The sequence below is a fragment of the Pteronotus mesoamericanus genome, unplaced genomic scaffold (genome assembly GCF_021234165.1).
Source record: "Pteronotus mesoamericanus isolate MK-2021 breed Mesoamerican mustached bat unplaced genomic scaffold, CSHL_Meso_final scaffold_1066, whole genome shotgun sequence".
Taxonomy (NCBI): Eukaryota; Metazoa; Chordata; class Mammalia; order Chiroptera; family Mormoopidae; genus Pteronotus; species Pteronotus mesoamericanus.
In genome coordinates this window covers 1013912-1035696 of record NW_026555299.1, presented here as the reverse complement: position 1 = coordinate 1035696, position 21785 = coordinate 1013912, and the positions used below count along the sequence as shown (strand labels likewise).

The following is a 21785-nucleotide window of genomic DNA, read 5'->3' as shown; positions in this document are numbered from 1 at the left end:
AGACATGTTGCTAGGTAGACACTTAGGCCATCCCAGACAAGAAGTCAGAATCTCTGAAAATGGGGCCACATTTGGGAACCACTGCTCTACCCTGTGTTGGCAGAAGTAAACCTTCATTTTTCCCACCTTGGAAAGCAGTTTTGTGGAATGGAGTGAGGGGGGTGTTTTTGTTTGAATTAGAGCTTTTGAGTCAGCCACACCTGTATCCAAATTTGATATTTACCCCCTTGCTAATAACTATCTCCTAGGCGATATGTATGAGAATAAATGAAACATGTAGTAAGGCCTAAGTGTTATGTCTTCTCTATCATCAGTCTGGGAAGCAGGAATTCCTGGGTTCTTCTCTATCTTGTGATTGGGGCATTGGGCAGAAGTCATTTGAGGGACCTGTAAGAGAGCGAGAAGCAGTTGCCCTAGTCCATCCCTATAAAGCATACCCTGCGGCCCGCTTCATGTGAGCTTGAGTGCTTTCAGGGGAGTTATCCAGTAATGCGGAGGACCGTGGACTGGTGAACGCTTTTATTTTTGCTTCAAAGTTCCCCTTTTGCAATGAGAAGCCCTCGGAGGTTCTGGGGGTCAGAAATGTGACTTGGAAGATCGCTGAAGGTGTTCCCAGGCATGGCGCCTCCTCTAGGAGCCAAGGAAACATAGGAAAGTCCCCATGGGACTGGGAGGCTTCACAGTTAACATCTGCTGTGGGGGTGGGGCTGGCAAAGTGGGATGTGTGATTCCAGCTGTGATCACCTGACTACTTGCCCTGGCTTGGGGAAGAAGAAGTCCTGTGGTTGGTCACTGGCAACTCTGTGGAGATACTGCCAACAGGTTTTGGTCTTCCCCCAATCTCATGGGGCTCCTGAGCCCCTATAACCTGAGAGGGTAGCTCCGTCAGTACAACAACGGCAGCGTTTCCTCCTCCTCCAGTTGAGATGAGGCTGAGGCTGGCTCCCTGGCATCGGGAGCTGGCGCCCTGAACTGCATGTTCAGCAAGTGGCTCTAGCCTGAGTCAGAAGGCTCCAGATGGGGCTTGTGCGTGGTCCTGGGCTGCGGGGAGCTGAGGGAGCTGAGGATCAGGAGTGGATGTGAGAGGCTTTTCCCAGCTCCCCGAAGCTAAGTCGTCAGCCCCCAGACCAGTGTCCACCCCGAATTCCTTGCAAGCAGGTGTTTCAGTGTCCTCTCTGACTATGCTCCCGTGTTGGAGCTGCTGGGAACGGGGAAGGGCAGAGCAGGGGGCTGGCTGGATGATGGGGTGCTGAGGCAGGACAGTTCCAGTTTCCCAGGAGCTGGAGTCCTGGTTTCTACTTTCCCAGGACAGCTGGGGCCTGGTGAAAACCGGGCGGCGGGGAACACACGCGAAAGGAATGGAGAGCCTTGTGTTCATGACTCAAAGATGCCCAGACCAGGGCGGGGGCCTTGTGAGGGGGTGACCATGTGCTGAGAGGAAACAAGAACAAAAGCTGGAGAAAGAACTTTTGAGACGGGGGTGTCAGAGGGGCTTTCTGAAATGTGAAATGAGTGCACGGGCAGATTTTGCAACACCTCCCTGCCCGCTGTCATCTCAAGCCTCCACTCCCCGCCCCTCCCCCCGCCGTTTCCCTTGCCCCACCCTGTGCTTCCTCCCATCTTTCACCAAGCTCCTGTTCTATTTCTGCTTTCCCTGTTCTTCTTCCATCTAGTCCTCCCCCCGCCCCGCACCCCCGCCACCAGCCATCCCCTGTTTCCCTGGTCCCTCTGGCCGCCTGCCCTGGCCCCCTGTCCTATGCTTTAATGTGGGGCCCATGGGAACTGAAGTTTACAGCAAAACAGGAAGAGCCTGTGAGCAGGAAGCTGGGAGTGGGGCAGGGGGTGAACAGACAGCAATAACCTCAGTTCCTCGCCTCCCACATCTGGACTGAAGCGTCCCCAGAGCTCTCGGCCTCTCCCACCGCGGCCCCCCAGCTCTGGCTCCTTCTGTCTCAGCATTTCACTGGTCCAGCAGACCTGAGAGGCAACAGGACAAGACCAGGCTGGACTCTGACACAGGAGAAAGAAAGAGCGCAGGGACTGGAGTGAGGACATCTGGATCCTGATCCCGCTCGGCCACTGTGTGTGGTCCTCAGGAAGCCTCTCCCAAGAGCTCAGTGTTCTCTGTAAATGGAGCTTGTGTTCTTTACCCTCTTCCCTGGGACTGCTCTAAGGGCCAAAAGAGATGGTGCGGGGTCTGTGTAGGGAACCAAGCACTGCAAGGTTAACAACGTGCAGATTCAAGGTGATGGGAAGCCCCGTGGCTGAGAGGGTTGGAAATTTAACAACTGCTGCCATCTCTTGAACACTTACTACATGCCACACACATATTGTTTAATTCTCAGGATAACCTTAGGGGACAAAAACTATTATTAGTCCCAATTTTAGAGATAGGGAAACACAGGTTCAGAGGCGTGAAGTAACTTGCTTAATCAAGATCACACAGCTAATAAGAGGCAAAAGCGAGGCCAGGATTTGAACCCAACATCTGAGCCCAGAGCCCAAAAGCTAAATCAACATGTGGAAATGAAGTTGACTAGAGCTAAAAAGTTTAGGGTAGAGGGGATCGTATAATTTTTCTTGTTCACTTATTGAATGAACAGGAACACAGATCCTGCTCTATGCCGGGCCCTGGTCCATAAGCTACTGGGGAGATAAAAGCAATAAAAGATGGTGTCTACCTTCAGGACGGACCTCATGTTCCAGGCGGCAGGGCAGGAAGGTTGCAGCTATAGTCTTAGTAGTTGCTGGACAGAGCCTGACATCACTTCATACAGAGCTGTTCCCCAGAGGCGGGAATTTGTGTACCTTCCCAGCTCCGCCCTGGGCTGGCACCTGGGTCACCTGCCACCTCCACCCCCACACCCATCCCAGGCTTGCCATCGCTCCTCTCTCCCCTGGCCTCTTCTGCTGTCGCTGTCGGCAGCCCTCCCAGGGCACCCCTGTTCCGAGCCTCCCAGGAAGGCCCAGCACCTGCCCCTCTCCACCCTGGAGTTCTACAGCTTGGCTGAGGCCGGGGCTGGTGGGGAGAGCTTCTTGGCCCCTTCCCAGAGGCAGGGGAGGAGGAGGGAGGCTGGGAAAGCAGGCTGAGGCTCCGTGTTGCAATTCCAGGCCGTGCTGGGACCTTTGCTCCATGAAATGTCTATGGAGGGGAGGGAACACCAACTCTGGAGGCTGCTGGGATTGGGGTGGGGGTGCTGGGGAGGCAGTCCTTCTGTAAGAGCAGCCTGGGTAAGGAGAGGAAGGGGAGACGTGGAACTGGGCTGGTCTGCAGGGAAATGCGACTGTTGTGGTTGGGGGTAGGGAGGCAGGGATGGCGCTGGGCTGAGGGGGTGGCTGGCTGGGGAGGAGTCAGCGTAGTGGGGAAGCTGCCCGGTGGGCGGGGGGGTAAGGAGGCCAGGGCTCCAGTCTGTCGGCTCCAGCTGACTCCGGGTCTGCCTGGCAGGAAGGAGCCGTGGCCCGACCTCTGGGCAGTCCCTCCTCTCGGCCTTTCCCCATATTACTTCCCTGGGGCTCCAGCCCCTGTCTTGCTCAGCTCCAGCTTCTCGGCCATCTCTGAGGCCTCTGGACAGGGACTGCACCGCCCTCCTCTCTCAGCAAGGGGGCTCCAGACACTGCCCCAGCCAGGAAGTCTGGTGGCCTGGGCATTCGGTGGGTCTGCTCCTCAGCACTTGCCTGGGGCTCTGTGTACGTGTGTGGTGTGGGGGGTTGGGGTGGGGTGGGGGTGCCCTGTGGATCTTAGAAAGGGTCTCTCTGGGGAGAAATGAGGGAAGATGATGGAGATGGAAGCTTGGGCAGCAACAGGATTCTATTTCGGTTCAGGAATAATGCCTGAGGGGCCGTGAGGGAGGCGGTCCTATATGTGAGTTGGGGCAATTCTTGGAGGCCACGGGTCTGTGCTGGGATCCTGGGAAGTGGCAGGGGTGAGGTTATCTAACAAGTGGCATGTTTCGCTGGGCGGAGTGAGCCTCGATCCGAGGTCCTGGTCCTGCCCAGCTTCGGCTGTCCCCAGTGCTGGGGTGAGGGCGAAGAGCTCTGACAAAACCAGGGCAGGTGTGCCCGCACGTCCCCTAACGGACTGCAGAAGAGCTCTCTGGAGAGAAAGTGTCATCGTGGCCAAGAGCTCAGATTGTGGAGTCAGAGAGACCGGGGTTGGAGTCTTGGCTCTGCCACTGCCTATCTGTGTGGCCAAAAGGAAGGTACTTAGTCTCTTTGAAATTCAGTTTTCTCACCTGTAAAATGGGCAAAAGAATAGTCCTGACATCATGGGGGTGGGGGCGGTGTGCGGAAAGCATGTAAACGCTTAGCATAGGCTGACACAGATATCAAGTAAATGTTAGCTGATACGTGAGTGCTGATAAAGAAAGAGCCCGCTTCTGGAGCAGCATAACCTGGTTATTCCTGCAGGGCAGACCGTTGGTGATGTCCAGGGCTTCAGGGAGAGATGTCCCTGTGGCTGGAGGCCGCCGTGCCTGATGTCTCTCCGGGTAAGCTTCTCCACTACAGCCCTCTCCCCTTCAGTCGGGACCCTCAGGCTCCTTCCCACAGTCAGCAGCCTCCTTCACTACCTTCCTTCCGTTCTTCCCTGGAGAGCAGTCTAGAGCGATCCTTGCCTTCTTCTGCCCAGACTACCTCTACCCTGGTTCTGGTGCCTGGTCCTTGCGGGCACTGCCGGTCCTTCTCAATCTGGGCTTGCTGCTAGGGAGAGCCGGTATGTCCAATGCTTCCCCAGCCCTGGCTTTCAAGAGCTCTGTCTGATCTCTGAGATACGTAGGTGTCAGCCCCTCAGGGGGCAAAGGTTAACATTCTCATTTAAGGTGTTGAGATGCAGAGAATTGCAAGCCCTAGAGTCCATATGAACCCCAGGGACCTGACGCCTGAGCTGATGTTTTGCTGCCCTCTATGGGTGGAGATAAGTGTACAGTTTCCCAGCTGGGACGCTGGGGAAGTGGAGGGGGAAGACCTGAGACCTGCCTTGTGCCTCTTTCCTGGCTCAGACTCTGCCACGGAGCTGTGGGAACCAGACGCACAGAATGCGAGGGGCCCAGCGCTGAGAGGCAGCAACGGCATCCTCAGGGAGGAAGCCAGGACGCCCCAATCAGCTGGGGGCACTTTGGGGGTGGGGCTGGAGGCAGCAAAGCCCACAGCCCTGCTCCCTGGGATGGAGGCCCCTCCAGAGTCAACAGGTAAGGAGTTGCTGGACTTGGGGGAGGTAGGGGCTCCCTGGATCTGGAAGGGGTATTTTGGGTTCTTTTTTTTTTTTTTAATATTGATTTTAGAAAGAAAAGAAAAGGGGGTGGGGAGAGGCATTGATTTGGTGTTCCACTTACTGATGCATTCATTGGCTGACTTTTGTCTGTGCCCTGACCGGGGATTGAACCCGCAACCTTGGTGTATTGGGACAACACTCTAACCAACTGAGCTACCTGGCCAGGGCTTGTGGGGCTCTTTACCATATAAAATCATGTTAAAGTACCAAGGTTTTGGTGTCAACTTGACCTCAGTGATCTGAGTGTGAGTTTTGTCTCTACCTTAGGCCTTTCTAAGCCTCATTTTCCTTATTCATAAAATAGAAGTAACAACAGTAGCTGTCACTTATGGCTGTTGTCAGGATCAATGCATATAAACAGCTGAGACAGTACCTGGGACATAATAAATAGCACTTGGCATATGAGAGTTACTTTCTTATAATAGAGAGACTAGACTGCATGTTAAAAAGCCGTGAAGGTTACTGGGTGCCCAGGGCAGTGGCCAGCTGGGCGCCAAGCCTGTGTCTTAGAAAACATTAAGGCACTTCCCTGTATCCAGAGCTCCGTCCACAGAAGCGGAAAAAGGGGCCAGCGCCCAAAATGCTGGGGAATGAGCTGTGCAGCGTGTGCGGGGACAAGGCCTCTGGCTTCCACTACAACGTGCTGAGCTGTGAGGGCTGCAAGGGGTTCTTCCGCCGCAGTGTCATCAAAGGGGCGCGCTATGTCTGCCACAGTGGGGGCCACTGCCCCATGGACACCTACATGCGCCGCAAGTGCCAGGAGTGTCGCCTTCGCAAATGCCGCCAGGCTGGCATGCGGGAGGAGTGTGAGTACCTGGGGACGGGAAGGGGGAAGGGGCTGATGGGAAAGAGGTGACATGCGGGTGTCAGGGTGTGAGGGCAGACTGGCAGCTGAGTCTGCAGGGCCTTCCTACCTGGCCCCTAAATATGGATTAAAATCTCTGCTCTTACCCAGTGATCTCTGCTTTTCTGGAGCCTCAAACTACCGCTCTGGCCCATCCTTGCTTCCTGCCAACTGTTCCTCTTCCCTCCCCACATCTGTCCCGTGCTCAGGCGTCCTGTCAGAAGAACAGATCCGACTGAAGAGACTGAAGCGGCAGGAGGAGGAACAGGCTCAGACCACCTCCGTGCCTGCAGGGGCATCCTCACCCCCCCAAGTCCTGCCGCAGCTCAGCCCGGAGCAACTGGGCATGATCGAGAAGCTGGTGGCTGCCCAGCAACAGTGTCACAGGCGCTCCTTTTCTGACCGGCTTCGCGTCACGGTACCTGAGGGACCCGGGGAGAGGTGGCTGCGCCCAAGGTGCCAGCTGGCTTCCTGAGGTCTGACTCAGAGAGGCTTGTTTTTTCCCCCTTGCCCTTCTGAGCAGCCTTGGCCTATGGCGCCAGACCCCCAGAGCCGGGAGGCCCGGCAGCAGCGCTTTGCGCACTTCACTGAGCTGGCCATCGTGTCTGTGCAGGAGATCGTTGACTTTGCCAAGCATCTGCCCGGCTTCCTGCAGCTTAGCCGGGAGGACCAGATCGCACTGCTGAAGACCTCTGCGATTGAGGTGACTGGCGGGGCTGAGGGCTGAGGGGGAGCCAGGGCGGGATTTTCTTTGGGAAGGGCCTCCAGAAAGCCAGCTGGGAAGCCAGACCCACTGGGAAGCGGGGGTCTTCCATTGAAGGTGCCCCGTGCCATGGCCAGCCTACCACGTCCCTGTTTGAGGTCTGCTACTTGTGTTCAGGTGATGCTTCTGGAGACATCTCGGAGGTATAACCCTGGGAGTGAGAGTATCACCTTCCTCAAGGATTTCAGTTATAACCGGGAAGACTTTGCCAAAGCAGGTGAGAGCTGAGGTCCCAAAGGGACTGGATTGGATGGATAGACACTTTTTGTCCTGGGGGCCTCCAGAGCCACCGGCCCAAGGTTTGGGTGGCTCTAAAGGGAAGGCTTCACTGGGTTCTCCAAGACCGAAAGTTGGAATGTAGATAGACCTCTCAACTGTCCCAGATAGACTCCTGTCTTAGGCCAGTGGTTCTCAGACTGTTGTCTTAGGCCAGTGGTCCTTCAACTGTGTTCCAGGGAATCTGACGGAGGGGTTCCACAGAAGTGTCACCTTAGAGAACAAGGAGGCACAGGAATGTCCTTTACTCTTAGTTTAAATGGAGTCAAACAAGAAGCTCCATTTAAATCCGCACTATATATCATGCTTCTGCATAATGTTTGCTTCAAGAAGAGATGTTACAGCTAGGAAGAATAGCTTGAAAACAACCATGCCAAGCCTTTTACTAGTCAGCAATGAGCAAACCCTTCTCAGACATGCTCTCTAAGGACCCTGTGGACTAACTTCCCCCATTCTCCACTTGCTCTTTCTGAAGAGCCATGGAACTACACCTGATACGCAGCAGTCGAGCCCAGATGGGGCAGCTTTGAGATAAGAGTGGATGTTTCTATCCCCATCCTGTCCTGGGAGTATTTTCTCCAAGAATCTGTCCCCACTGCCGCTTTCTAGCTGATACCTGCTTGCGGGCTAAGCAGCGTTGGTTTCCTCCTATTCAATTGCTGTGATGTTTGGGTCAGGGGGACAGAGCTAGGAAAGAATAGAAGGCAGGGGCTGTCGGAGGGGCTGGAACTGAGAGGCTTCCCCAGGAGACAGAGTCATCTAACAACGGAGAGAGTGGGCCTGTAACGTGTGGTGGGTGCTGTGGCTCCGTTCTCGGGGTTGGTAGGTCCTGGTTTCTGGGGCAGAGCTCATAAAACCTTCTCTGCTGTCTGGTGACTCAGGCCAGTTCATGTGCCCCTTTTGTGCCAACCCAGGCTGCCCAGAGGACTTTCTAGTGAGGCCTCTCTTAATTGTAGGGCATGACAGGACTATGTTGGCACCTTTTGCCTTCTGTGTGCTGCCAGTCGAATGTACGAGAGCCTAATAAGGGGAATCAAATAACTTCTTCCATCTTTAAAAGCCCCGCCCCGCCCCCTTTCTCTATCAAACCATCTTTCCTCGAGTGGTTATTATCCCAGTCTTTCTCCTTCCAAACGGCCTGCTCTCCGAACCCTTCCCGGCTCTCCTGTGTGCGTTCCTTCAGCACTTGTAACCTTGGGTTATCTGAACCTGTACCTATTTATAGATTCATTTCTACAAGCAGTTTTTTAAAAAAGATTTTATTTATTTATTTTTAGAGAAAGAGGCAAGAGAAGGAGAGAACCATCAATATGTGGTTGCCTCTCGTGTGCTCCCTAATGGGGGCCTGGCCTGCAACCCAGGCTTGCGCCCTGACTGGGACTTAAACTAGCAGCTCGTTGGTTCACAGCCCGGCCCTCAATCCGCTGAGCCATACCAGCCAGCGCCTATAAGAAGTTTTGATATCATCTTTGCCTTTCATTTGTCATCGTGTCAGTGAGGTCTTGGGGAGAAGGATCAGGGGCGCTCTTCGGTCCGCTCTCCTTCCCCTCCCCATGACGAATGACGCGGACTGATGGCACTGCAGATGTTCATTCAGCGAGCAGTAGCAGACCCGTCCAGGGAGCACAGCCCAACTCTGGAACCTCCTTGTCCTCTCTGCACAAACAGGCTGTTCAGCACAATTCGAGGCTCAAAACCTCACCAACAAATACTTTAGAAAGTGGGGCCTGTCCATTACATGAATCAACATACACTTGACAAACACCAGGGTGAAAGTACAGGAAGTGACTGATTAAGAAACCACGGATGGAAAGGTTAGCAGATGGTTGCTAGAAGGAATCTGAGGAAGCCTCGCGGAGGGAATGGGGTGGGGTGACTGCGACGACGTGTGTGGGAGGTGTTTTTTAGATGTCACAACTTTAGGCTGTGCTTTGTTGAACATGAGTCTCCTCGTCAAGAAGATTGGTTCAATTTTTAAATTTTTATTATTTCTGTAACAAACACTTGTACAGTAGTTACCATCTGTGCCACACATTGTTTATTCTAAGGACCATAATGAAATAGGTGCTATTATCTCCATTTGACAGATGGGAAAACCAAGGCTCAGAGAGGTTAAATAACTTACCCAAGGTCACACAGCCTAGTAAATGGTAGAGCCAGGACCCAAACCCAGGCGGTCTGGCACAACAGTTGACACACTCAACCACATGGTCAAGCTCCCCCCGGATAGGAAATATGAAATGTATCTCTAGTGTTCCAATAAGTAAGGCCAATTGTCGGTGAAAAAGCTTTTTTAAAACAAAAATGAGTAGCCTCTATTTCTAGTACTGGGGCCCTTAAGAATTTTAATAAGAGTAACAGAATTATTATAATCATTTAATTCAGCACCTCCTATGTTCCAGGCACAGTGCTAAGTACTTTATCATTTAACGGTCTTAGAAATTCAGATATGCTTCCCATTTCACAGATGAAGCCTAGAGAAGTTAAGAAAATTGCCCAAGGTTACAGAGCAGAGCCCTGGAGGCCTCTTACTGAGTTCCTAGCATAGCAGGTCCCTTAAGTTGAGGAGCTGGAGGAGAGAAGGAAGTTCCCGCCACTCTTGCTGCACACCCAGCCTCTCTTCTTCCTCCCCAGGGCTACAAGTGGAGTTCATCAACCCCATCTTCGAGTTCTCCAGAGCCATGAACGAGCTGCAGCTCAACGATGCCGAGTTTGCTTTGCTCATTGCCATCAGCATCTTTTCTGCAGGTGCGGAGGAGGTGCAAGAGGGGAAATGAGCGCGAGACTTGAACTAAGCAGGGCTGCAGGCCCCACACAGGACAGGCATGGTAGGGGGTGGAGGCCCTTGCTGTGTTACTTTGGGATGGCAGAGGTAGGGTGGGACACATTCCCATTTTGGGTTGTGATTTGGGGCATGAAACTGACCCTGGCCAGACTTGCTCCTCAACTCTGTTGGTGAACTATAGACCGGCCCAATGTGCAGGATCAGCTCCAAGTAGAGAGGCTGCAACACACGTATGTGGAGGCCCTGCATGCCTACGTCTCCATCCACCACCCTCATGTGAGTCTCCACTCGTGCCCTTTCTCCTCAACGCAGGCTCATTCCCTGACACACCTGCTTTCCCTTCAAGAATCCCCTTCTGATTATGTCATGTCGACAGTTCTCTGCCTCTCCCATAACTCCCCTACCCTTGCCCCCCTTCCCTGGGGAGAGACAAAGTCCGTACTTCTCCCCCAGGACCGACTGATGTTCCCACGGATGCTAATGAAGCTGGTGAGCCTCCGGACACTGAGCAGCGTCCACTCAGAGCAAGTGTTTGCCTTGCGCCTGCAGGACAAAAAGCTTCCCCCGCTGCTCTCTGAGATCTGGGATGTGCACGAGTGACTGTCCTTCGCCCTTATCTTCTGTTTTCGGGGATGGCTGAGGCCCCAGGGCTGCCTCCTAGAGCAGACTGGAGCAGACTGAGAAGGGCAAATCTTCCTGGGAGCTGGGCAAAAGAGATGCTCAAAGTGACATTAAAGGAGACTCAAAGGGTTGGGAGTTTGTAGCTGCTGAGCATTGGGGATCCTGCCAAAGCTGTGCTCCATTTGAATACTATACTGACCAACCAAATGTACGAACCTGGGGCCACTTTGCACTAGATTCTCCAGGGCCCTGCCGATCCTGCCTCCACTGTTTCCTGTCTTCCCCATGGGGCCCCAAGAGAAATTTTCCTTTGTCACTCTGCGGCTTGGCCATAAATGCCTCGGGTCTGCCTCCCTGATAAGTCGGACCGGTGGTACTGTTTGTACAAGAAGACCAAAATGAATGCAGAATGAGAGAAGCAATTTCTGGACTGGGGGTGGGGGAGCGGCCACAGAGGAGGGAAGCCTGTGTCCTTTAGGTTCACCTCCAGACTCCGAGGAAGGAGACAAGCCCCATGTGCCAGTCTCTTTTTATTAGCCCCCCTGCACCCTGGGGGTCAATGAAATGCTCGTACCCCTTGGCCTTTTCATGATGGGATAGGAGCGTCAAGTTGTTTTTCTGTGGGGAAGGGGGTGTTGAATTTTCAGAACTAGCACCTCGGGTAAGCACCTGTGTTCGTTTCGGTCCCCAGAGTATGGGACAGAAAGAAAGGTCCCCGGAGGCCAGGGAGAGGCTGCCCTGTCTAGGGTTGGGCCTCTCAGGAGGACTGGACTCCATTTCCCAGCGGGCACCGCGGCGCCGCTCACGCCCCCTTCCCTTGGCGTTCGCCCGGTGTAGGTGATACCGCGCCGCGTCTTCCGGCTTCAATTTCCCCCGCCACCCCTGAATTGGTAGGCTCCACTGCCGGGGCAGTCGGCTTTCCAGCCGGAGCGGCTGGGCACTTCCAAGCCGTGTGCGGGGGGAGAGAGGTGAGGTGTGTGTGTCTGTGAGGGCGGGGGACGCTCAGAAACTCTCAGGAGCAGTTTATCTGGAGAAGTAGCTTCCCGTAGTCCACACTTGGTCGGATTGGGATCTATCACCGTGTGGAATTCAAACCTGTTTGCGCAACCTTGGCACGCAGTGGCGCTGGGCAGGCCCTGCGCGCTCCATCGCGTTCCCACTCCCACTCCTATAGGTGTATGCGTAGCCACCTTTCTCCCGAGGTCGGCTCCACCTTTCAGCTCTCGGCTTGGTGCCACCCTGTCCCCCTGCGGGGTTGAATGGTAGGGCCCACGCTCCCCCCACCGCCTCAGCCTCTCCTTCCTCAGCGGGTCGGAGTGGTACGCGCCCCCACCCCCCCATCCCGGGTGCGGACGCGGAACTGGCGCGCGCTCGGAGCGGCGCCCGCGCCGGGGAGCGACGGACGCTCTCCTGCCGAGGGACAACCGGCCGGGCTTGGCCGGTCCCCCGAGGCTAGAAGGTAGGAAGATGTGGGCCACTGGGGGCCCTGGAAGGGTATTTGGGACGGGGCTCCTAGGCGGAAAACGGGTGCGGAGAGGAAGCAGGGCTCTAGGGGGAAGGAGGTCTCAGGAGGCCCTAAAGGAACGTCGGGGCACGTGGGGTCTCGACAGCGACTAAGGGGTCTGCACAGATGGGGCGGGGCTAGAAGTGGGGGCGCTCCGAGTCGCCGAGGGGGTGCGGACTACGGGCCCGGGCTCAGCTCGCAGCTGCTGGGCTCGGTTCTTGCCGGACGGGAGGGCGGCACTGGTTCGGGGGCGGAGGCGGGGGAGAACTGTCCAGCAGGTGAGGGGGTGGGCAGAGCTGTCCAGCCCAAGGGCCGACCCGGCATGGCACCTGGCGTGCCCGCCCGTGTGTGTGCATGTGCCTTTGCGCCCTATTTTTGGTTACGGTTTGAAGAACTACGTTTGGTTCTTTAAAATATTTATTTTTAATTTGGTGTTTCAAAATTGGCTAGGTAGAGAGTGGAGACTCCGTTTAACCTTTTCTGCAGCTGCTTCCCTCCTCATCCTCGTGAATCTCTAAATTCTTCCTCCTTTTCTTCTGTCCCCTCCTTCCCAGCCCTGCCTATTGCCTGCCTCATTGCTCTCTGGTCTCTCCCATACCGGACCCAGTCTGTGTTGATGTGCTTGCAAGGTCACTGTCTGGGGAGGGAGAGGAGGATGGAGAGCCTCTTGTGCTCACGTCAGCAAAGATGTCATATCGCTCTCCGGTTCCTGTGGTTTTACTATGAAATTCTGCTTCTAAAGAGGGACGAATTCATAGGGTTGGTTGTAGGCTGAAAAAACATCGGTAACTTAAAGAAAGGCCTGTGGGTTGTAAATCTGCGTCTGCATGGAGTGGTTGGTGATGCAGGACTTCAGCAGATAGGGTATGTATTTTGAGCTTGATGCTAAGGAACCAGGGGCTCCGTGTTAGTAACTATGGTTGAGGCAGGAGGCAGAATCTGAGCCTGGGTAGAGACGAAGAGGGAGTGTAATAGGTAGTGTGAGAGGATTTGTGAGTAGGGGAGAGAATGAGAAGAAAAGCCTCCGTTATTTCTGCCATCTGAATAACCAAAGGCAGTGGCTGCTGATGAGATGGGAATTGTGGCTAAAACTCTATCCTGTTGCTAGCAGCTAGAGGTCACAAGATCTCAGGATCCTTGTGGCTCTGGAGGGAGATGAGCACTGGAGAGCATGACAATGACTTGATTTTTAGGAAATGATCCTCAGTGGAGAGGGGCTGGGATCCCGCTGCGAGAGGCCTGACACCTGCAATGTTAGCACATGTTTCAGGGGTCATGTTGGAGATTTTGGCAGGAAGGGGTTCCTGGTTTTCAATGTAAATATAAGTTTCAAGGCTCAGCCTTGAGCTTGGCCCTGTAAATTCTGTTTTATTTAAGATACAGCAGGTCCTCAAATAATGTTATTTTGTTCAACATTGTTTAGTTATTACGTTAATGACATGCCTTGGGAGTTTAACCCTTGTTAATGTCAATTAACCTATGGTAAAATTGGTTTCATTAATATATCGTTTCACTTAAAGTTGCAGAGCCTGATGGCATTAAGTGAAGATTTACTGTACTTTGGCTCTCACCCTAGGCATTGTCCACATAATTCTTCATATAATGAATTATGCTTTTACCCATCTCCCATTTCATTTCTGTTTCTCTCCTCTTCTCATTCTGGTTGGGAAGAGCTCAGTTTGGCTCTGTAACGGTGCCCCACCTTCTGCATTATGCTTGTGGCTCCATAGCAGAGGACTTCCTGGCAGCGTGATGTCTAGAAATGAGTCTGTGGCACGCTTGGGAACTTGGTGTGGGAAAGAGATATCTCAGTCAAGCTCCAGAATTAGGACAAAGTGCAAACAAAGACAGATGGGGAGAAGCTAACCTAATAATTAGCAGGTGCTGTCAGTGGACGAGGTGTCTCCAGATTCAGGGAGAATGAATTGTTACGGGCCCTGGCCGACTCTGGAGTAGCAGCTGCTACTGTGAGGTCACCAAGCAGGGAGGGACTGTGGCTCGGCTATAAATAGTGCTGGGAGCCAGAGTAGCTATGGAGATAAAACTGAATCCTGTTACCTGCTGGTCTTCTATTGGGAGCAAGGGAAAGGAGAAAGCAGTGTTTTGAGGATCTGAGGGGTGTTGCAACACCTCTTTTATTATTAAACAGGAGAGAAAAAAGATGGAACTTGTTGTAGTCATTATCTGTATCAAACAGGGCCTTAAGCATGCAGGGAGTGTGTATGTCTGTGTGTACGGACGGGCATGCAGCAACAACAGGGACCGGTGTGTGAGCGTGTGTGCTATGTAATGGGATTCTCTCTGTGTACATAGTGAACAAGGTCTTGGTGGGGCCACGTGCAGAACACAGAGGCGGAGTTGTAGAAGCACTGAAAATAATCTTGAGGTAGAGGGAAACATTTTATTACAGAAGTGTATGGGAGATCCAACAGGAAATAAATTATGACTAAGACTCTGTAAGCCTTTTCTTAGTTTTGGACTGTGGTTTAGAAATTCCTCTGAGCACTTCTTTCTGTCCTTGGAGAAATCTTGTTATTTCTGCATCTAATTCCCAGTCTTTGTAAGTTATGGAAGGACAAGGCCCTGTCTGCATGCATTGTATTACTGATTCCAACCCTGGGACCAAAGTAGCGGGGAGAGACTATGATTCAGCACCAAGGGCAGAGCTAGTAGCAGTAACCCCTAGGTCCCTTTTTTGCTCAAAGAGGGAAGAAAAAAGGTTTAAATAAAGCAGTTGGGGCATAGATATTCTTCATTTGAGCTTGCACTGGGTAGAGTGGCCAGCTGCTGTTATTGTCTGAGAGCAATTAACTATATAGTCCATATGGTAGTTTCACATCAAGCTGAATGCAGACTATTGGAACAGAGAATAATTAAGTTTCCATCTAGAGCGAGGAGTACAGGTTCGTGCCTATTAGAGAGTCTGGTTTGATCCTGATCCACCCTGGAGCGGTCCTGAAAGAGACTCAGTTTTTGGTGTCATAATGACTGAGTCCAGATGAGAATTAAGTGAGTCTCTTTTTTCAGAAACAGAGCCCCATGGGCAAGCCTGACAATGAACTGGTTTGTAGGGATGGGACATGAGCCATTATTTATCCTTTCTGTCACTTGACTCTGTGAGCACATAAGCCTAGATTGAACTCTAGCATGGGAAAAGTGTCGGGTTCTAACTGTGGTAAAGAATTGGAAGACCTTCTGTCCTGTGCCCCTGGCTGGGTTGAAGCTGATAGGGCTGTGTCCCTTAGGCACAGCAATGGATCTTATCAGTGCTTTTTTCCTGTTAGACTTGGATTTTCAGAGCATAACACAGTTGCTCCTGGGAATGCCGACTCCTCGCTTGGTGCCTTGAAGCTTCTCTGGGATGAACTGATGAACTGGAACCATGGTGCAGAAGAAGAAGTTCTGTCCTCGGCTGCTTGACTATCTAGTGATTGTAGGGGCCAGGTAACCGAGAAGAGACTGATTTTTGTCTTGTCATCGGGGATAGCCACAGAATTATCCCCTCTCCATTTCCATGTTGATTGGCATATTGCATTCTTCCCCTGTTATTTTACTCTGACGGGAACATGGATCGATGGCCCTAGTGAAAACAGTGCAGTCGGGTGGGTTGAGAGTAGTGGCCGGAGGCACCCAGGCGGAGCAGCAGTGTCCTCGGAACTAGCATCTTGGTGCACTTGAGCACATGCACTTGATATGCCCCAATTTCCTTGTTTTGTAAAAAGGAAAAGTACGTTTTGCCCCTTCTCTACCTACCCGTGCTTTTTTGGTGACCAGTTAGCTAATACACGTTGAAAAGGTGTGAGTGATAATTTTAGTGTCGAAATTTTTCTCTCAGGGTAGGTGTCTTCGCGACAGCGCAGGCCTCATTTAGCCTACCTGCTACATATAACAAGCAGCACCCGCGTTTTCCAAGGTCCTGCAGTTAATTACTTGATCCACAATAGCATTTTGAACTTTACTTGTTGACCGTGGTAAAATTTGATGGCGCAGCCTGTCCCTTCAGGCTGCTGAATTGGTCTCTGTGTCCTTCAGGCACCCGAGCAGTGATAGTGTGGCCCAGACACCGGAACTGCTCCGGCGATACCCGTTGGAGGACCATGCTGAGTTTCCCCTGCCCCCCGACGTCGTGTTCTTTTGCCAGCCAGAGGGCTGTCTGAGTGTGCGGCAGCGGCGCATGAGCCTGCGCGATGACACCTCTTTTGTCTTCACCCTCACGGATAAGGACACTGGAGTCACACGTTATGGCATCTGTGTTAACTTCTACCGCTCCTTCCAGAAGCGAATGCCTAAGGAAAAGGGGGAAGCTGGGGCAGGGTCCCGTGGGAAGGAAGGACCCCGGGCCACCTGTGCCTCAGAAGAGGTTGGCACTGAGGGCTCAGAGAGTGGCTCGTCCCTGCAGCCTCCCAGCGCCGACTCCACCCCTGATGTGAACCAGTCTCCTCGGGGAAAACGCCGGGCCAAGGCGGGGAGCCGCTCCCGCAACAGCACTCTGACGTCCCTCTGTGTGCTCAGCCACTACCCCTTCTTCTCCACCTTCCGGGAATGTCTGTACACCCTCAAACGCCTGGTGGACTGCTGCAGCGAGCGGCTGCTGGGCAAGAAGCTGGGCATCCCTCGAGGCATACAAAGGTATGGGTTGCCGCTGGGGCTCAGGAGAGGCGGGGCATGTAAGAGATGGGGTATAATTGGTCTGTAAGGAGCCAAGCAAATGTTCTCTAAAGCCTGAAGTTCTTCAGACCGTTCTAAGCATATTATGTTAGTCCTTTTTTTTAAAAAAATATTTTATTTATTTATTTTTAGACAGAGGGGGAGGGAGAGAGAAAGGAAGAGAGACATCAATGTGTGGTTGCCTCTCAAAGACCTCCCCGCCGCTGGGCACCTGGCCCCCAACCCAGGCATGTGCCCTGACTGGGAGTTGAACCAGCGACCCTTTGGTTTGCAGGCTGGCGCTCAATCTACTGAGCCACACCAGCCAGGGCATATGTTAGTCCTTACTAAGCAAAAGACTGCTGCTGAGTTAGACCTCCTGCCATAAGTGTGTTTGGATCAGTGCTGAGGAATTGATGTTTCATGATGGGAGGACATTTTTATATTTGTTCTCAGTCTTGTACCTATCCTGTGGTCCTAGCTGAGCTCAGAGGGTGGGCTTTCCCAGCTGCCATCCTTATACCCTCCATCATTACATTGAATTGCAGTGGGGTATCAGCTCCGGGTACTCACGTGTCTCCCACTCTCTGATCCTCAGGGACACCATGTGGCGCATCTTCACTGGGTCATTGCTAGTGGAGGAGAAGTCAAGTGCCCTTCTGCACGACCTTCGAGAGATCGAGGCCTGGATCTACCGATTGCTGCGCTCTCCAGTACCCGTCTCCGGGCAGAAGCGAGTAGACATCGAGGTCCTACCCCAGGAGCTCCAGCAAGCGCTGACCTTTGCTCTCCCCGACCCCTCTCGATTCAGCCTGGTGGACTTCCCACTGCACCTTCCTTTGGAGCTTCTCGGTGTGGATGCCTGCCTTCAGGTGCTAACCTGCATCCTGTTAGAGCACAAGGTGAGAGGACCAGCTTCCTGGACCTTCCTCGAGCTTTGAAATATGGCAGAGGCTAACCCATGAGCTCCTTGGGGACAGAGACTATATCTCTTTCAGCTTTTTGTCTCCGGGAGGTAATACAATGCCGGACATATAGCCGCTACTCAGCAGGTGGGGGTTGGACTAAGATACTGGTATCGTGTGGGATGTATTCAGAGGGCCTGCCACTCAGGTTAACTACCTTTAACTGTCCTGACCTAGTTCTCTGGAAATACCAGTAGTTCTCTTCCAGTGGGTGGTCCTGGGATTGCGGGTGCAAGAACCAGGAACACAGGGAATGATACCAGGGACGACTGTGACAGGACCTGGATGGGGAGGTGGCAGGCAGAGTGGGGCACAGGGCAGTGATAGCTGTGGAACCTAAGCGCCCAGAGCCATAGGCAGAGTGACAGAAATGAAATTGTGGTGTTGGAGGCTGTTTTCTCGTAAACCGGATTCAGGTTGTTGAGTGATCTTTGCGACTTGTGGCAGGTGGTGCTGCAGTCCCGAGACTACAATGCCCTCTCCATGTCTGTGATGGCATTTGTGGCCATGATCTACCCCCTGGAGTACATGTTTCCCGTTATCCCACTGCTGCCCACCTGCATGGCGTCAGCAGAGCAGGTCAGTCTCAAGCTGTCTTCTGTCTTTGTCACCTCTGTGTTCCACCTCTGTCCATTTCTGGGGGAGGAGGCTCAATGCCCAAAGAAGTTGTGTATCAATTCCCCAGTCCCTTATCACAGCATACTTCGCAAATCTGACCCGACTTGAGCTCATCTGCTGGTAAAGCCTCTGCTATCCATGGTTTTTACTTCCCACAGTTAATGTTAATGATTCCAGACTACTGGCTACACCGCTGCAGGTATTACATGCATTTTTCTGAAATCTGAAAAATTCTGAATTTCAAAACACATCTGTCTTCACCGGTTTTGGAAAAGGTCTTGTTCCCTTAACTAGGAAAATCCTGTCTTGATAAGTGATCACCTTAGGTTTTGTTTTTGTTTCTTACACTCTATCCTTTCCGCAGCTGCTGTTGGCTCCAACCCCGTATATCATCGGCGTCCCTGCCAGCTTCTTCCTCTATAAACTGGACTTCAAAATGCCTGATGACGTGTGGCTAGTGGATCTGGACAGCAGTAGGGTGAGGTTCTTGGCTGAGGCATTGTAGGGTCTACAATCGGGTGGTGTCCTGTTCTTCTAGATTATTCCCAGGAAGGTCCTGAATTGGTGGGTGATTTCTACAGTGTGACTCGTTGAAACTGTTTTTTGTTTGTTTTTGGTTTTTTTTAAATCCTTAGACCCTTTTTAGGGCTTTTAGACCCTTTTTAGGACTCAAAGAATGACAAGGTATAGTGTTGCTAGAATTAAGTTCTCCCCCGCATCTCAGAGCACTGGGGCAGCTGTGGCCGCTGCTCAGTTACATGTGGTGTGAGTCAGCTAACGGTTTTCTTGGGTTATAGCTTCTAGTAAAAAAACTGTCTTTCAGTACAGACTTTTAAAAACGTATGTTAACATTCTGTAGTATGAATACAAACTTGAGTAGGAAGCCCTTCTATATGTTCGTTATAAAAATTTTAGAAAATACAAATTAGTATAAAGAAGTAAATAAGAACCCTAATCCTACTATGTAGAGAGTCACCAATAACATTTAGGTATATTTCCTTTCAGGTGTGTGTGTATATCATACACACGTGTATATTTACATCTCATATATGCTAGTATGTAATGTTGTATATACAACTTCCTGTTCTTTTTACTTTCGTGTAAGGGGAACGCCTAAGTAACTAATTCTAAGGTCATGCCTTTTATCTTTTCTCTGGTGCAGGTGGTTGCCCCCACCAATGCAGAAGTGCTACCTGTCCTGCCAGAGCCAGAATCATTAGAGTTGAAGAAACATTTAAAGCAGGTGGGTGAGGAATGAAGCAAAGGGCAGGGAGCAGTCCCTGCTGGAGGGCTGCCGTCACAGGTCGCGGGAGCCACTCTCCTCTCAGACACAGTGTCTTAGTGTCGATAGTCCTCAGCCTGGGTGGGCTGAAGAGGAGGTGTAACCCATTTCCGAGGGGCAGGGTGAATCTCAAAAGGGCTGTTCACATTCCCTCTAATTCATCGTGTACCCTCCCATCTTCTGATGCTCATAATGCCGCATAAAACACCCTTCACTTTCAGTTTCTTGTCACGGCTGCTGTTCTTTGTGGCCTTGGATTGTCTCTCAGCCTTACAATGAGAGGGTTGGGACAGCCTGGCTTTTCTAAGGTTTTTCTCTTAAATTGATTGCTAGGTCCCTGTAGAAACCTTTCTTTAAAAACTCCTTTCTTTGCGTAATCCCTTAAATGTATTTTTCATTGATTGATTGTCTTTTTCTGCATGTTGAGCACAGTACTTGAAGGTAAAACAGGACAAGACCCCAGTCCTTTGCCTGCTGTATGGGTTACATAGGACCACCAGTAGATACTGTCCATTTAGGAATCCCTGCTCTTGTTTGAAGGGTCATCAGGAACCTGCCTCTAGTTGTTGTCCAAGTTGCTTAGCAGCACCTCCCGATGACCCCTGCTTGGATTTAAGCTGGTTGGTTTGTACTGTCCTTATGTCCTTCACCACCGCTGGTGTAACATGATACCTCGTTACCGTGGTCTGGTGAGGCTTGCAAATTCAGAAAGTTCTTCAGCTGTTTTCCTTTGCTGTGTTTTCATTCTTGATAGTGGCTTTAGTATGACTAATGAAATGGGGAATTGTACTTTAAAGGTCTAGTAGGAGCTAAGATCCCTGGGCCCATTGATCCCATATTCCTACCTCTGCTACTCAAAGCGTGGTCCAGGGACCAGCAGCACTAGCCTTACCTGGGTGGGCTTCGTAGAAGTGCAGAATCACCCCAGACCTGTTGAATCAGAATCTGCATTTTAATAGTATCCCCAGGTGAAATCTATGCTTATTAACATTTGAGAAGCTCACTGATCTAGACCAGTGGTTTCAGTGCCCCATGGAGTCTCTTAGGGGTTGGTTTAGGTTGCCAGCACCAAACACATGAGGCTCTGGGTTCCTTACGTCCTTCAGAGAAGCTGAAGTTTCAGTGGTTTGTACTTCCACATAGAGTCCAATCAAAAAACAAGATTTCCTGGCAAAAAAAAGTTTGAAAACTATTGCCCTGAATTTGATCAAGTTGCCCTGAGCCAGGTTGGCTTAAGCTGAAGACCTGCATAATTCACATTATTTTCTAAAGGTTAAAATATTTGGATTCTTATTTCTAAGGGGAAGTCCCTTTCCTGGGTGACGAGATTGGCTAGCTGTCCAGGACTCGGCCTGCAATGAGGGATTTCTTGTTGCTCCACAGGCCCTCGCCAGCATGAGCCTCAACACCCAGCCGATCCTCAACCTGGAAAAATTCCATGAGGGCCAAGACATCCCCCTGCTCTTGGGAAGGCCTTCCAGCGACCTGCAGTCCACACCTTCCACTGAATTCAACCCACTCATCTATGGCAACGATGTGGATTCTGTGGACGTTGCAACCAGGTACTGACCGAGCAGATTAGACAATCATGAGCCCTTAAACTGGGCTCTGCTTACACAGTGACTGTGGGGCAGACTATGTCCCTGAGCCAGAGTGTCTTTCTATATGAAGTACGTGTAACAATTGGGTTATACTTACCACCTTAGCAAAAACAGAGAGAAGAAATAGTTCCTCATACTGTCGGGCATTTTAAGCCTGGAATGAAGCAAGGACCGATGATTCTTTAAGCTCTGTCTCCCCTTGGTGTTGGGAGCCTGTTAACTGATGGCATTGGGAGGTGGTCTGAGACAGCGGGTCGTAGGAGTCGTAGGAGTCGTCACTCTGCAGGGTGTGGGACTCGGATTATCTCGCCTCCCCTTCTTCCCCAGAGTGGCCATGGTCCGTTTCTTCAACTCCCCCAACGTGCTGCAGGGCTTTCAGATGCATACACGTACCCTGCGCCTCTTCCCACGGCCTGTGGTGGCTTTTCAGGCTGGCTCCTTTCTAGCCTCACGTCCCCGGCAGACCCCTTTTGCTGAGAAGTTGGCCAGGACTCAGGCCGTGGAGTACTTTGGGGAATGGATCCTTAACCCTACCAACTACGCCTTCCAGCGAATTCACAACAGTGAGTCCCCAGCCCCTGTGCTGTCCCACCCTCGGCCTTTGTCCTTC

The 21785-nt window shown here is 52.0% G+C and overlaps 2 protein-coding genes across 50 annotated transcripts in view; both read left to right on the top strand.

Annotated features, from left to right (window-relative positions):
• The first annotated feature begins 3182 nt into the window (after window positions 1-3182).
• Window positions 3183-11168, top strand: NR1H3 (nuclear receptor subfamily 1 group H member 3). Of its 7 annotated transcripts, none has more exons than XM_054587037.1 (12): window positions 3183-3231; window positions 3520-3651; window positions 3823-4199; window positions 4408-4487; window positions 4998-5186; window positions 5809-6075; window positions 6323-6531; window positions 6637-6816; window positions 6994-7093; window positions 9787-9900; window positions 10119-10213; window positions 10391-11168. In XM_054587037.1, the coding sequence occupies exons 4-12, from the start codon at window positions 4445-4447 to the stop codon at window positions 10535-10537; spliced, it is 1344 nt and encodes a 447-aa protein (XP_054443012.1). In that variant the 5' UTR covers window positions 3183-3231; window positions 3520-3651; window positions 3823-4199; window positions 4408-4444; the 3' UTR covers window positions 10538-11168. The 7 variants fall into 7 exon arrangements, with proteins under 7 accessions (XP_054443012.1, XP_054443014.1, XP_054443016.1 ...); XM_054587041.1 differs by lacking the exon at window positions 3183-3231 and adding an exon at window positions 3268-3299 and having other exon boundaries at window positions 3446-3651; window positions 10136-10213; window positions 10391-10531; XM_054587040.1 differs by lacking the exon at window positions 3183-3231 and adding an exon at window positions 3285-3299 and having other exon boundaries at window positions 3446-3651; window positions 6727-6816.
• A 295-nt stretch (window positions 11169-11463) lies between these two features.
• MADD (MAP kinase activating death domain) overlaps window positions 11464-21785 on the top strand; it is a 39590-nt gene continuing 29268 nt past the window's right edge. For 22 of the 43 annotated variants that reach the window (XM_054587023.1, XM_054587016.1, XM_054587022.1 and 19 more), the window contains exons 1-9: window positions 11694-12017; window positions 15347-15506; window positions 16095-16691; window positions 17308-17611; window positions 18122-18253; window positions 18657-18770; window positions 19455-19535; window positions 20958-21136; window positions 21503-21738. In XM_054587023.1, coding sequence (XP_054442998.1) covers window positions 15445-15506; window positions 16095-16691; window positions 17308-17611; window positions 18122-18253; window positions 18657-18770; window positions 19455-19535; window positions 20958-21136; window positions 21503-21738 — 1705 coding nt within the window. In that variant the 5' untranslated portion in view covers window positions 11694-12017; window positions 15347-15444. Of the gene's footprint in view, window positions 11527-11693; window positions 12018-12321; window positions 12341-15346; window positions 15507-16094; window positions 16692-17307; window positions 17612-18121; window positions 18254-18656; window positions 18771-19454; window positions 19536-20957; window positions 21137-21502; window positions 21739-21785 lie in introns of those variants that run through there. The other 21 variants (XM_054587013.1, XM_054587000.1, XM_054586998.1 and 18 more) reach the window with 3 other exon arrangements.

Bases quoted from the DNA above. Each gene is read 5' to 3' on its own strand.
- NR1H3 (XM_054587037.1), top strand. From the start codon at position 4,445: ATGTCCCTGTGGCTGGAGGCCGCCGTGCCTGATGTCTCTCCGG. The intron at 5,187-5,808 runs GTAAGGAGTTGC...CCCTGTATCCAG, and splicing joins GGCCCCTCCAGAGTCAACAG to AGCTCCGTCCACAGAAGCGG. The intron at 7,094-9,786 runs GTGAGAGCTGAG...CTTCCTCCCCAG, and splicing joins GGAAGACTTTGCCAAAGCAG to GGCTACAAGTGGAGTTCATC.